General features: G+C 53.5%; 6 protein-coding genes across 6 annotated transcripts; 3 read left to right on the forward strand and 3 right to left on the reverse strand.

Moving 5' to 3' along the window:
- Nucleotides 1-236: 236 nt before the first annotated feature.
- G647_05349 (uncharacterized protein) lies at nucleotides 237-1,402 on the forward strand (the record flags this gene model as incomplete). Its single annotated transcript, XM_008729680.1, has 3 exons — nucleotides 237-481; nucleotides 530-1,241; nucleotides 1,301-1,402. The coding sequence occupies 3 exons, from the start codon at nucleotides 237-239 to the stop codon at nucleotides 1,400-1,402; spliced, it is 1,059 nt and encodes a 352-aa protein (XP_008727902.1).
- Nucleotides 1,403-2,407: 1,005 nt separating this feature from the next.
- On the reverse strand, nucleotides 2,408-3,204 carry G647_05350 (60S ribosomal protein L24; the record flags this gene model as incomplete). Its single annotated transcript, XM_008729681.1, has 3 exons — nucleotides 2,408-2,686; nucleotides 2,884-3,027; nucleotides 3,154-3,204. The coding sequence occupies 3 exons, from the start codon at nucleotides 3,202-3,204 to the stop codon at nucleotides 2,408-2,410; spliced, it is 474 nt and encodes a 157-aa protein (XP_008727903.1).
- A 484-nt stretch (nucleotides 3,205-3,688) lies between these two features.
- G647_05351 (uncharacterized protein) lies at nucleotides 3,689-5,491 on the reverse strand (the record flags this gene model as incomplete). Its single annotated transcript, XM_008729682.1, has 2 exons — nucleotides 3,689-4,147; nucleotides 4,202-5,491. 2 exons carry the CDS (start codon nucleotides 5,489-5,491, stop codon nucleotides 3,689-3,691), a joined length of 1,749 nt encoding a protein of 582 aa, XP_008727904.1.
- Nucleotides 5,492-5,990: 499 nt separating this feature from the next.
- G647_05352 (ubiquitin-conjugating enzyme E2 N) lies at nucleotides 5,991-6,589 on the reverse strand (the record flags this gene model as incomplete). The annotated part of the gene is made up of 4 exons (XM_008729683.1): nucleotides 5,991-6,166; nucleotides 6,214-6,345; nucleotides 6,397-6,485; nucleotides 6,537-6,589. 4 exons carry the CDS (start codon nucleotides 6,587-6,589, stop codon nucleotides 5,991-5,993), a joined length of 450 nt encoding a protein of 149 aa, XP_008727905.1.
- Nucleotides 6,590-8,126: 1,537 nt separating this feature from the next.
- On the forward strand, nucleotides 8,127-10,260 carry G647_05353 (uncharacterized protein; the record flags this gene model as incomplete). The annotated part of the gene is made up of 4 exons (XM_008729684.1): nucleotides 8,127-8,737; nucleotides 8,793-9,110; nucleotides 9,173-9,315; nucleotides 9,362-10,260. The coding sequence occupies 4 exons, from the start codon at nucleotides 8,127-8,129 to the stop codon at nucleotides 10,258-10,260; spliced, it is 1,971 nt and encodes a 656-aa protein (XP_008727906.1).
- Nucleotides 10,261-11,319: 1,059 nt separating this feature from the next.
- Nucleotides 11,320-13,551, forward strand: G647_05354 (uncharacterized protein; the record flags this gene model as incomplete). Its single annotated transcript, XM_008729685.1, has 1 exon — nucleotides 11,320-13,551. The coding sequence occupies one exon, from the start codon at nucleotides 11,320-11,322 to the stop codon at nucleotides 13,549-13,551; it is 2,232 nt and encodes a 743-aa protein (XP_008727907.1).
- Nucleotides 13,552-14,486: the final 935 nt, after the last annotated feature.

Genomic DNA, 14,486 nt, shown 5'->3' on the forward strand with positions numbered 1-14,486 from the left:
TAGGCACGTACGGAGACGACAATTGTAGGCAGCGTAGTTTGTCTCTTGATTTGATCACACCGTCAAAGGAATGGAAAGCGCAGGGAATCGACGCGAACAAGTGGGGAGGATCACGGCTACGGCGGATCAGGCGGCAACAGCCACAATCTCGTTTTCTCACGGCTCAATTTCATTTGAAAGCCACGGTCTCTTAACTTGTCTATACGGTCTGTTGCCTGGGCCGAGAAGCACGCACTATGGCGCAACCATCGTCGACACGCCTGTTAAGAACATGGCGGCTACTGAACAACTCATCTATCTGCAACCGATGTCTTTATTCGCGACGAACCATAGCTACTCAAGCAGCGGTAGCAGAACAGCCATATGCAGAGCTTGAACAGGACTCGTCTCTCGTACCAGTCCAGAACCTCCATCCTAAAGCCCAGAGTTTTGATCCCCTGGCATTCCCGAAATCGAGGAAACGACAACTTCCTCCCAGCAGGTAGAGGCAATGCTCCCGCGTTGACGACAACGCGCTCACACTGAACAGGTATCGATTTCGAAGTCCCAGATATGATCGTGGTCCTATGCATCCTCATCAACCTTTACATCCTTCAGATCCTGCAAGCCGAGAATTCGTTCCTGGACCCTTCTCCTCCCCACGAGTTGAGCTTGCGTACCACAACATCATCGCGCCTGATTTCATGACAATGTGCTACCAACATACACCTCCCGGCTTCAGACCAGCGGAGAAGGGACCTCGTTTACGTTCTTGGGAGGGAGATAACCCGTACTTTACCAACAGACAACTGCGAGGACCCCGTGGTGGAGACGTCCTGCGACTGTTGAGAAAACCCATCACTTTTCGCAACGTACCAATGGTCGAACGAGTTACGGTACATGCCTATTGCAAAGGCGCACTCAAAGGAGGTTCAGGCTACCTCCACGTTGCTGGCATGATTTTGCAGGCAATCACGAACTATAGGGTCGAGATACACCGGGCCAGAAACAACGAGCAGACCTGGGGTTTGATCAAAGGTCGGCCAGTCAGCATGACCGTGGATCTGAAGGGCGAGGACATGTATCATTTCCTGGGCAAGCTGATCAATGTCGTCTTGCCGCGTATCAAGGACTGGAATGGTGTCAGAGCCACAACAGGCGACAACAGTGGTAATCTGTCTTTCGGTCTGAATCCAGATGTGGTTGCTGGCTTTCCCGAGATCGAGATCAACTACGACGCCTACCCGACCAAGATGATCCCGGTAAGTTCGAATATTTCGAGACTGTTATATCGGGGACGTGCTAACGACTTTCCGGCTAGGGTTTGTACATTACTATTCACACCACTGCCAACCAGGACAAAGATGCGAGGCTACTCCTCCAGCAACTCGGCATTCCCTTCTATGGCAAGATTGTTGATTAGAGAATTTCATCTGGTCGTGCTTACGGACGCCAAGGTCTTGGGGAGTGATCACGGACTCGATCCTGGACCACCATTTCTGCAATGTGCTACACAGCTCATAGGCTCCAGCCTGTGCTGCACTCGGCCATTCCAGGCGGCGCGGGAGATCATTGAGCCTTATTTGAGCTGGTAGCATGGACTTGTTCTACCACGTTTTCAGGCGCCTTGAGCAATCTCCTCGCTTCCTTGGTTCAAGGAGACTACGATTCAGAGCACCTTTGCGACTGATCTATGATCACTTGGAGTTGGAAACCCCGAAAATAGATCATCTTTGCTAGGAGGCTTGCGGACCTCTCAGACACGACGCGGCTCATTCTCTGGGAAGAGCGAGTATAGATGCGTGGCGTACGCTCGTCGCGCCGTCCATGATGCAATTACTGAAACGTGGAACAAGCTCGGTGTCAGAAGATGAGGCGATAGGTGCGTGTTGTCAGGTCGGAAGAATTTGTACTATACTCCGTATGGACGGCAGAATCTATCACGCATAAAGGAATGATCGAGCGAGTTCATACTAAACTCCATCCCATGCTAGCCCTGACACAGAACTAGACATTCATTATGCGCTTCCGATACGAGCGCAGAAACGACACCGCTGTGTAAGGGAAGGAGATATATCTTTTTTCGATTGGAGTGATATTCGATTCTGGTGCCGTAACGAATCATCTTTTCTGTCGTCCCTGACGGCGAAGCACTTTCGGTACCAAGCCGGGCAAGAACCCTTTTGTAATGGAAATCCGATACCATTTCGTCAGGATCCCCAATGCCAGTCATTCCCGTAGACGCGTGCATGGATACAGGCGAGGCTAGTCGCATGGCGACGACCCGTCCAGTATCGATGCACTCTATGGCCAGGTAAAATGCCTCCCTTCGCTGGTCACCTCACACTCACGCGCTCCGCAAATGCGGGATTCGCCCCTAGCACCTCCACCACCCTGAACCATCGCGACCGTGCCCATCTGCACACACTTATCTTGTCGTGGCCTTGACCTTGGACGGCGCGCCCTTGGCTCCCTGCTTACTCGTGATCTGGCCCCTCGAGGCGTTGGCCGCGCTCTTCGCCTTCTCGGCCTTCTTCTTGCTCTCGCTGGCGGCTTTCTTCTCCTTGGCGTCCTTGATGGCGGCTTGTCGGGCAGCGGCTCTGGCCTCGGGACGCTGGGAGCGGCGCTCCTTGATGACGTCGAGGGACGCTCCGACGATGGCGCGCTGGTGCTTGACGGTGCGGCGGGTGCGCTTCTTGGCGACTTCCTGTGTACGGGAAAAGGGGAAGTCAGTGGATTTGGTGGAACGCAGAGGAAAGGAAGGTTTCGTTGTTCATGTTCTTCTTCTTCGGCATCCTCCTCCTCTCAGATTTTTTCGGTGTAGGACACTGTCCGATGATCGCCTCGCTTGTCTTTGTGTCTTATAAAGATGATGCAAGTGTATGGAAAACAAGCGCGACTAACCTCTGAGATACCCTTCTTGTGCATTCGGCGGTAGAGGATGGTCCAGGCTATTCTGCGGGGGTTCTTGCGCTGCAAGAAGAGAGACTCGGTCTTGCCATTCTGGAATCGGAAGATCTTGCTGTCGCCACGGACGTAGAGCTTGCCCTGTATATCGCCGGAGAGAAATGTCAGCCACCGGCGCTCAATCATCTGGGGTGCTGCAAATTCGTCCGGTCGCTCTTATCGTCAAGACGTCGCGCTTGGGCGCGCGGCTGGGGTGAAATGACTGACCTTGCCCGGGTAGATTTTGGTGCCGCTGAAGGTATCGTCGTAGGTGCGCATCTTGACGGTCCACTGATGCTGTACCTAGTTGTCGAGGTGTTTGTTGAGGTTGGATTGAAATCGAAAGACGGCGTTCGATCGTCACTGCGGCCGAAGTCGATTTCTGTGGGCTTAGCTAAGCCTCGCCAAGAGATGTACGGCTGCGCATTATGGAAACCTGGCACTAACTACGGTGGAGCGCAAGCAGCCGTTGCGCAAGCCCCTTTTCTTCGAGCATGCTTAATTACCAAGATCATTTTCTGTTGGTTTCGCTGTGGTCCCATGGCTATCTGTGGCTGCATTTCTCGAGCCAATGGCCTGCCTAATCCCGATGATACCTTCTCCCTTTGGGCTACTGGTACTCTGTCGCATGAGTCATCTCAGCTCGTCATTTCTCCAAGAAAGCGTGTCTGTTCTGTGTGTTCCAATTTCAATGCAGCTCTTATGCCTTCCAACGCCTGGCTATGATTTTTGCAGTTTTCCGTGAATCGGTTCCTTGAAAAGCTCACAGGGCACATCGATTCATATCCTCATCGTGCCACAAGCAGTCGTTCCATGGGTCCTTTTTGCACTTTTGACATTGGATATCCTTGCAGATGGGCTGGGGGCATTCACCACAGCAATCTGGACAGACCATCTTGCCACAACCAACCTCGTCGCCCTTGGTGCACTGCAGGAAAGTGGGAGCTTCTTGGCCGTAAGGGAACAAGAAAGCGATCTGAAGAAGTCTCTCTTCTGCGATTTTGAGGGATTCAGGGTTGTCCTTGCGTATCTTCATGGCAAGTGCGGCGGCTCTGTAAGCGCAGCAGGCACGACCGCAAACGGCGCAGCATTGTTCGAGGCAAGTCGTGCACTTGAGGTTGCGAGAGTGCCACGCGCGACTAGTGTTGGGGTGGCGCGGATATGGCTGGCCAGGATCATAATCGTAGCTGTGGTTGTTGGTGGAACGTCGCAAATAGCGCTCCTGTAGAATATTCTGTCAGTCATGCTGCTACTTAGGGTGACGGGCGGAACGTACAAGATCAGGACGGTGAAGCATGTCGACTTCGATAGGCGGAGTTAATTCGGACTGCGACTTCTCGGGTTTATGTTTCCCAAACATGCCAGTGACCTTGCGTAGACCTGTCTTCTTCTGCTCGAACCCTTCCGAGGCTGGTGTAGTAGGCGTTTTCCCGCTGTCAATTGAGCTCTTTGCCTGGTGAGGGGTTGTCGCGGTGGTGGGCGAGCTCTCGCTGAGGATATCGTAGATATCGGCCTCGTCATTGTCTTTGTCAATCTGGAACCGAGAGAAGTTGCTGCGCAGGTTGAAGCTGTGGGAAGGTTCAGAGGACACTCGCTGGGGTTTGCGGGAGTAGATCGGATGGCGATCAAGTGTAGCTGACTTCGGCGTCATTCCTCCCTCCAATGCGCGAAGACTCGCCTCGGCTCCGACAGCGTTGTTGTAGCCAATATTGAACGCATTGCCACGTTTCGGGAATGACTTGAATCTCACAGTGCCCTGACGCGCAGCTTCCTCTTGCTCGGCCTCTTCGCGCTCCAGGTGACGCTCTCTGTCGTCGAATCGTTGTCTAGCTTCTTTCACCAATCGTTTAATTTCCTCTTTACTGGTCGTAGTGACCATGAGAGGTGCGTCGCTGGTAGACTTGAAAGGACTTTCTTGGTGTGCAGGATGCTGGCTGATGTCTGGAGGAGGAAGTCGATTCAGGTCAAGGATGTCACCTGTAATGACTCGCTGTTTAGGGTCTTGATTGGGGCCGAAATCGGCGCCTTCAGGCGGAGATGAGGATGCATTGAAAGCTGCCGGAGGGGAGAGGTCTGGCGACGACATGGCAAAGGTTCTTGCCAGTTTGACCGTCTTCTCGTCGTCTTGTCGTGGCTTCATGGTGGACGAAGCAGGAATTGCTCGCTTGACCGGGTCTTGTGAGGTGGTGATGTCGTGGGGTGTAGAAGAAAGTGAATTTTGGACAATGTCCAAGGCCTTGTTCACGTCAAAATGAAAAGGACGTCCGACCGCGACCGACAACGGCTTGTAACCCGGCCTACACCCAGTGTCGAGGACGTTGGCCACACCCTCACCTCCCTCACCAGCCACGTGACTCTGATTGAGCCTCGTGGCCTCCCCTCTGCCAGGCGATGTGTTGCGACTTCGCACTGACAAGCCCGTCAGGCTCAACTTCTTCCCCAGGGTTCTCAAGGGAGACCCCGGGGAGCGGAGGAGAGTCCTAACGGACTGCGGTGTCGATGGCCGCGAAGGGAAGCACGAGGCCAACTCATCAGAGTCGGGGCTCCAACGACTGATCTCCTCCATGGAGGACGCTGTTATTGCGGTGATTGTTGAGGGAGAGAAAAGACAGCATGTCCCGGGCGTTGTCGACGACGATAGAAGTACTCTCGGCGACGCCCAGCGCTGCGGCGGGGACATCTTCGACCAATGGCGCGCCCCGACGTGCTGGGTGCGGTTGAGGTATGATGTCGCCCTGCTGGGCGTCGGCCATGTCACGGCTGCAACAAAGTGTCGATGGGGGGACCCATGTCGGCGTTCAGGGCGATGTGACGACGGTGACTGAGGATACACTGACGTCAAAGCAGAGACTGACAACGAGTGACCATGGCGGTCGACAGGGGAGCAATGGACAGAATCGAAGCGAAGTGCAGAAATGCATACTCATCTTTGTTGAATTCATCATCATGGCCCATGACGGTGGTGAGGGCTCATCAAATCATGTTCGTGTCTCCAGCTACATCTCCCTCGAAACAATTGTTGCCAGCAACATCGCGCCCGGTATAATGTGGAGGGTTAAAACTGATCAAGCCGTAGCATGCGTTCTCGTCCATTCTCTCGCTGTTTGAATGGCAGCCTCTTGGTCCTCCTTCCACCGCTGAGCCACATCATTCGCCAATGGATCATCCGGATTTGGTGCGCCGAGCAAAGCCTGTATTGAGAGAAGAATGGTCCTAATCTGTAGCGCTGGCGACCAGTTGCCTGAAGAAGAGATCAGTGCTACTCCTCCGGACGGTATCAGCACTCACTCTTCAAGACGTCCAGACAGATCCGACCCAGTTTGTCGATATTAGGGTGGTATATCTTGGTGAGAAATCTGATCTTGGGCGGGGTCATGGGGTAGTCGTCTGGCAAGAATAGCTCGAGCTTAAAGATACCTCCTGCAAAGAATCAGCCATGGCCCCAAAGGCTCTGCTGCCCTCTCGACATACCCTCATACGGTGATTGAGAAGGGCCATGAATGCTGACATCGAAGTATCGGAGATTGTCTTCGTGAGGTACAGCGCTGATTCCTGGAACACTAGACAACTCAGACCACATCCTGCGGCTCACAGCTTGTGCAAAGACTTACGGCTCGGCCATCAGTCTCTCCGTTTCCTTGATGATCCGCTTCGGCAGCGCCATTGCGAACGCGAGGTTTGTCTTGTGCCGCCGAGTGTAAAGACGCTATTGAAAGAGCAATGCGACCTCGTCTTGCTTCCAAAGGCGTTTGAGATGGTCGAATCCCGGGCGCAGGGTGGGAAGAGAGGCTGAGAAGGTGGAAGTCGAGATTCTTTGAATGGAAGTGGGGCGCAGTCTTGATTCTCGTGGAGGAGGTGATACTTGGGTGGCGGCGAGTGGATTCCTCAGGCGAAGACTGATTCGTCAAGGTCGATGAGAGTTGGGCAGGCTCGTGGTTGCCTTCGTTGGGCTGTTTGTACGGAGTATGTCACAGATGAATCTCCAATCTCAAGTGATGTTCAGATGCGTAAAACTGCGCCTGGCGATGCACTGCGTCACTCGTCGGCTCCTCGTGCAGTGATGCTTCACCGTATTCCAAGCTCCTTTCTAAGCTCAACGGCGTCTCCTCAAGTAGCCTTTGGACTCCGGCACCTACTGTAAGTACCTCTCTCTTGCTTGATCACGCTACCACTGGGCGCGCGTTCGATATGGCGCTGTAACAATCTGACAGACGTGCAACAAGATCCGCGCGCTGTTATCATGTAGCAAGTTCACTTGTTGAAGCAGCCCTTCACGGCTTCTGACAATCGCATGAGAGAGTGCCTTCAAAGAACTTCATCTTGGTGCAGTGTAATTTCAATATCTGGACAAGCACACTCAGGAAACTACTGCCCTCGTCCTTTACTTGCAAACCCAAGACATCGGTGCAGATGCTGCCGAGTCTTTTGTTGATTGGGAGGGAGATCAGGGATACCCAGTCCGTGACTCTGTGAGAAGAATGGACTTTTGGGTAAATCACACCGTCGGAGGAGTTGTAGAGATCGAAACGAGAAGCCACGATCCACGGGCACAACAAACACCAATTCCAAGATCAGCTCGGCGCTGCTTGTACGCACAACAGGGAAACAGTGTGATTGACAAGTTGCTCTCCCACCTTCACTCCTAGCCACAATATTTGCTGGGCGGCGTGAGCTTCAAGTCTTCATCAGCACAACAAGTAGCGATGGATACGGCCATCGCCTTGCTGCCAATCTCTGTTCTGTATAGTACTCCGTACTGTCTACCTCAGGCACGATGACTTCCCGCCGTGAACCGGTACGTTGTCCCGCATTTTAGGGTCCCGCATCCCGGCACGGCATGTCCAGATTTCTTGGGTTCGCACCAACCTCGCACCTCGTCCGCAGAATTCCCCAACGTTGGCGACATCAGGCCATTGTCCCACATCTGGGACCCCGGGAGACCAGACCATGGCTGCAATGTTGCACCTTCAGCCAGCTGTGCTCCATTCGTCCCTGGGAAGCAGGAGTCCCTTGTTGGAAGACTCGGGTGGAGGTTGCAACACCATCGTTCATCAGCCGTTCGAGGTCTATGCGGACCACTCTTAAGGCTAACAAGCGGTCCCAGAGTTTATATTCGCCAATGCTCGCTCAGATGTTTGTTTTGCTGATCTCTCAAGCCGGGTTGTCGATATCTTTCAACTCGAGCTTGCCGTTCCACACAAATGAAGTCCGCAGCCACCTCAACAGCAGGCGAGGATATGGAGACTACAGATGTCATCATTTGTGGGTGTGGTCCGACGGGCGCCCTGCTGAGTGGTCTATTGGGTCGATCGTCGGTCAGTAATGTGGTTCTGGAGAAGGAGAAGGAAATTGTAACAGATCCGCGTGGTATTGCCCTCGATGAAGACGGCATTCGACTGCTCCAAGAGCTTGGGCTTTATCCCAAGGTCCACACCGAGATAGCTCAACACATTGGATGGACCTACTTCACCTCTGGGAAAGACGGACTCATGACCAGGCCATTTCTGGGAATGAACCTGGGCACTGCGGAAGGAGGAACTGGCCATGTGGGTGCGATTGCGCACAAACAACCTCTGATGGAGAAACACCTCCGCCTGGTAGCTAGTAGCTGCCCAAGCTCTCACCTTAGGCTCGGCTCAACAATTGTCGGCATTGAAGAGGACGACGACTGGGTCTATGCAAAGTACGTTGACGCGAACGGCACGCAATTCAAGATTCGTGGGAAATTCCTGGTGGGCGCAGATGGGAAGACGGGTTATACTCGCAAACATTATCTGGAACCCAAAGGAGTCTTGCTGGAAACTCTCTCTGGGTAAGCTTGGAATTCGCCGTTGCACCGGGCAGGTCCAGAGCTGACAACCCTCCAGTTATGAATACCAAGAGACATGGGTGGCGATGAATTGGCATATGGATCTGCCAACGCCAGAGACGCACCCAGACTTTCCGCTGTGGAAACTCAACTATACCCCCCAACAAGTTTACGATACCTTTTTCCCTCCAGACTTTCGCTTTATTGGCAATCCCGACCGTCCCTCAGTGTGTGGTACTTTCGGGCCGCGAAGTGAAAGACTGTGGAGATTTGAGTTCGTCGTGGATAAAGGAGAAGACCCCCAGCACATGTCGACGTGGGAGCAGACGTCTGAAATCGTTCTCCCATATCTGACTCATCCGGGCTCAAAGTACAGGTATGCCGCCCTCTTATTTCGCATGCGTCTGGTGTAGGTCCGGCTCATATAGAAAAACGCAGTTTGAAAGATGCCGTCCAATACCCGACGGACTGCATCCACGTTCTGCGATCGAGGCCCTTCAGCTTTGCTGCCCGAAGCTGCAATAGGTGGGCAGTCGGAAGAGTTTTACTTTGTGGCGATGCGGCGCATGTCATGCCCCCTTGTATGTATCTGCACAATCCGAAGCGAGACTTTGCTGACCGGAGAAGTTGGTGGCCAGGGAATTGCCTCAGGCTTCAGAGATGCCTCAGGAATCGCGTGGAGACTTGCTCTCGCTTGTCGTCCTCATTTCGATGGAAGCTACAATGACCTTTTCCATGGCTGGTTTTTGGAAAGGAAGCAACAGCTGGACCGTTCTCTAGCCTCGACCGTGGTCAACGGAAACCTAACCACGGCTCGAAATCCCGTCAAACTCTTCCTCCGGGACTGGGTCCTTTGGCTGATGCAACTTGTCCCGCCCTGGAGGCACCGTCTCGAGTTGGGACCTCGCGCGGATGGCATGGGGAGATACAGATACACCAGCGGGATGGCATTTCTGCCTGATATGGCCGGCGGCTGCTGCTTACCTCAAGCCTACTGTCGCTCGGTCCATCGTTCCACCGAAAACGAACCTGCAATTGTGCAATTCACAGACGACGTTTTGCTAAATGGCCTCAGAGCCAATGCACTCCTTCGTCTTCTGATTGCTGTTGACGATCTAAAACAGGCGGAGAGGGCCTGGACGGAACTGAAAGAGCTCGACCTTGAGAAGTCGTCTAATGTCGAGGTTCGGGGAAGCACGGCCTTGTTGTTGATCCATGATCCAACCTTTGAGATCCAGCCAGAAGGTTCTTTATCTGATCTTCCACCGGCGAGCATATACCGGATAGCGACAGCGGAGGAGTTCGCCGCCTCAGATCTATGCAAAAACCGTCCTTACCCGACAGGGTATGACATGTATCGAATCAGGAAAGACATGAAGGGGAGGAAATACATCTTGATGCGGCCGGATCGATTTGTGTATGCAGCTTGCAACACCGGGACGGAGCTCCTCGCAGCTTGCGAGCGCATTCCAACGACACTCTTGGGATCATGCCAAACAACTCAGCGGTCGAAGACCAAGCTCTAGTCCTTCGGACTTCGGATTTCAAGGCACTTTTTACTCACCCGGAAACGCAGCTATGGGCTTCAATCAGCTCTTTCTCGTCATGATGGCTTTGTCAGTCTCTCGATCAAGGTGGTGTACTCATAGAGCGACAGAGGACACCATACACGTTCCTTGTTTGCACGTTATCCTCTCATCAATGGCTATCATAAAGGTACGTAGGACTTTGGCAACCCATGCAGAAGTACAAGCAGTTGCCAGGTTTTCACAATCGGAAACCTAGGGCTCGGTCTCCCTGTCCGACCGCCCAAGCCAGCAGAACCGTGACACCCAATTCAGTTGTTCCCCGACACTAGGAATAAAGCCGAGGTCCTGGGCCATATGGCGGGGCGCAGGCATCTACTGGGTACCAGAAGCCCATGAGGCGGGGTTTGTGGGAAAAGCCAGCCTCGTTGCGGGACAGATGCCCCCCTTTGGCCAAGCAAAATCGGGAGGTGACCTCCATCTTGAAGGATGGATAGCACTGACGCCTTCGTACTGAATCTCCGTGCCTCCAATATGCCCTGAGTGGCTTGAACCAATTCAGTGTTCAACGCTCTTTTCTGGCTGTCAGGTGACGAAGAGTGATTCACTGTCCGAGCGAGGCTGAGTCCGTTGAATGCCAAATCCACGTCAATCCAGGCCGGTCTCGACATGGATCCTGGGCAGGACCTCCCAATGCAAAAGGGGGCGCACCAACAGGGGGCTACTGCCTTTGGGGCAGGAAAGAAGAAATGTCCCTATTGTCCAAGCGAGTTTCGAAAAGCGGACCATTACCATCGCCATATCCGCTCACACACCAAAGAAAAGCCATTTCGCTGTCACATCTGTCGCAAATCCTTTCCTCGCCAGTACGTGGAGGCACTTTCTCTGGCATGAGGGAAAACTAACAATAGAAGTGACACGCTTCTCCGGCATTCGAGAATCCACAAACAAGTTGCAGAAGCCGCTCCTACATCTGAAAGGGCAGCTTCGATTGGGCTGGTAGAAACGAGACCCCGAGACCAGTCTCCGCCTTCCAGCTTCTCTGCGGACCCTATCACTATGAGCCTCACTGGCATGCCGACCACCGAGCAAGGAACGCCAACGTCGTACCCCACAGCGGACTCGGTGGCACAAGGGCAACCGGATGATGGACAAGGCTCACGTAGCGCCGCAATACAATCCTTCACCCAAGGTATTTCGCCGCATTCAACTGCCGCTATGAATGAAATGCGGTCTGAAACGTACTGCAGCCAGGTTCTCCGTCAGTGGCAAACTGCATCAAACATGCTACCATCGCCTCCGGTGCTGGAAAACGAAGTTCTGTCTGGTGAGCGAAAGGACTGTTTGACAGTCGATTATCCGCTCGAAGCTCCCGACTGCACGGAGCTGGGTACCTACAGCTCCACGCACTGGCTCCTGGAAGATGACTTCGATTTCACCGTCTTCGACCACCTGGGCTCCAGCAATGCTTTTGAATCACAGCCTGTCTGCCATAACAACGTTTCGGTGCCACCGCTTGATCGGGCACCCGAGAAACCCAAGCAGCGGCTGGCTGTCTCTGATCTCAGACGTCTTTGGTATGTTCAAACTGCTGACGTTGATTCTGAAGCGGGTTCTGGCACTGTCACACCTGCGGGCAGGGCCACAGGTCCTCCAGAGGATATCGACGAAGCATACCGCGATAAACTGGCGAGAACATTGCGACCCCCGATACGTGATGAGCCCCTACCTTCGATCGAATTTTTGAATCTATGCATCCACCTCTTTTTCACCAAGTTCAATGTTGCTTTACCACTCATCCATGGTCCTACCTTTCGCCCGCAAAACAGCAACGCCTTGTTGGTCCTCTCGATATGCTCGGCCGGATGTCTGTCACTGGGATCCGAGGTGGCTGCGAAGATTGGCTCCATGCTTTTTGAACGAGTAAACAAGACCATCTTAGTTGCACCTTGGGAGAGGGTCCTTCCACGAAGCAATGACCACACGTGGAACATTGCTAAGGCTGCCATGATCGGTCAGACTTATGCACTTACTTCTGGGGATCCTGCACATCGCGCTACGGCTGCTGCGTATCATGGATCGATAATTTCTCTCGCTCGGCACCACAAGCTGCTCAGCCCTGGACCATCCTTTCGCCTGGCGGGTGACCTTTCCACCGATCAACTTGACAAGGCTTGGAGATCATGGGTGAAGCAGGAGGAGCTGAGAAGAGTCGCTGTGTTACTGTACATACACGACGCTGAAATTGCCGCGCTCTTTCATCACGAACCCATCTTTCGTCACAATGCCGGCTATATTCCCGCAGTGTGCTCGCAAGAACTGTTCTCAGCTCCAACAGCAGCCATCTGGGCCTCGTTGTTTCGAACCGAGGCGCGCGAAGCACAATTCCACGGTGAACATTCCAGGACTAGAATTCAAGACCATTCGGGTACTACTGATATTGGAGCCCGGAACCAGTCGACTGGCCCGGTGCGGACAGGCTTGAGTAACGGGAGTATGCTCAGTGTGTACAACTCGCTCTCCGGTATTGCAGCATCAGTTTGCGAGTGCTGGCATCTGGATCTCCTTTCTTCCACTATGGTCAATAAGTTTGAGTCGGACCTCCTCACCTGGTACGCGTCTTCTCCCAAAGCTTTCAAAGTGGCCAACGACTACGGAAAACAGACAGAGAGTCCGTTCAGCTTGCTCCCGCTTTGGCACTACACCTTTATCGCGTTGAGTACCAATCTGGATCTCCTGGAGCGAGCGGTCGGTCGAGAAGGGACTGATATTGCTTCGTCAACAAGCGAGTATGTGCTGTCGTGGATCGCATCACCCGATTCCAAAAGGTGCCTACTCCATGCACTCTTTCTGCAAAACCTGATGGTGTCCACGAACATCGGTGCGCTTGTCGCGCTTCACACGCCCAGGATTCTGTTTTCGGCCGCTCTCTGTTGGTACTGCTATGTGCTGTACCGGCCAGACAGCTCTCCACAGTCTGCACAATCGGCGCGCAGCTTGCCAGACCTGATCCTTGAGCCATTGAACTCACTTCCTGAGATCCAGCTTCTGCGGGAGAGCGGCAGCAGCTCAAAATCGACCAACATCTACCCGGTTCCGCACATCTTTGATCAGACTCTTTCCACCCTGCCACAACTCCTTGGGGCGAACTCGGCCGAGATGCAAGCCAACACCCTCTGCGTTATAGAGAGCATGCTTCGACGGCTGGGCATGACTGGCATCTCCCTCCGTTTCGCGGACATCATACAAGCTTTTATATTCAGAGATGTTGATCAGATAAGCCTGCACTAGCAGGTGGATCGACACACTGTACATGTACCAACCACCAGCACACTAACCGTGATAGGGACCGACAGCCTGCTCATGTTGAGGCGAGCAGTGGATGAGCCTACGTTACAAACTCGCAACGCGGAACCTAGCAGGCTCCTACAAACCAAGCACGTGCGGGAAAGCCTTTGCCATGACCGGAGACACTAGCTTTTGCAAACCATACCCCAGACCAGACTTTGGACATAAAATCGAACATCACAGAGGCGGCCAGGCTCCCACGTCGAATATGATGCTCTCTGGGGAGCTGCGAAGGTGCTCGAGGGCCACATATCTGCGAGGTGGTATAAGTCCAGCTCCGTAGAGGCGAATGTATTTCTTGTGTGGCATGATGGTCTCCAGAACTCGGCATGAGGTCGATCGTCTCGTACTTGTGGCACCATTCTCTCCACATAGATATTGGCCATCCATGCTCGGACGACAGTTGCTGGGATGGGCTCATTCAGAGGCTTCAATGGTGCAACGCAGGATCCTGTTACTGCAATTATGTAGCAGGTGTCACAGCCACGTCGACACGCTGGTAGTCTTGCCCGCCCACCCAACAGGGCCGAAGGGCTGAATTACATCTGCATGATTGCCATGAAAAGCAGCCGTGTCACGGTTTGGGCCAAGTGCTACTGCGTGGTAAGGCGTTGGAAGGCGTTGGAGGGCATTGGAGGGCGTTGGCCAGGCTTGAACTTGGAGCCAGTCCAGTGCCACCGGCGGTCCCTGATTCCATCTCCCTGCTACGTTTCCGCCTGTTAACAGCACGATGTTATACAGCGTGTACTAATAGATACTCTCTTCATATTGCCAGGCGCTCTCCTGGGACGGAACGCCCTTGGAAGAGTTTGTTTGATTATGTTGAATAGCGTCAGATATCGCCGTCAGGTAAGATCACGTGATAATCACGTGAGGTC

This window comes from Cladophialophora carrionii (assembly GCF_000365165.1).
Source record: "Cladophialophora carrionii CBS 160.54 unplaced genomic scaffold supercont1.4, whole genome shotgun sequence".
Lineage (NCBI taxonomy): Eukaryota > Fungi > Ascomycota > Eurotiomycetes > Chaetothyriales > Herpotrichiellaceae > Cladophialophora > Cladophialophora carrionii.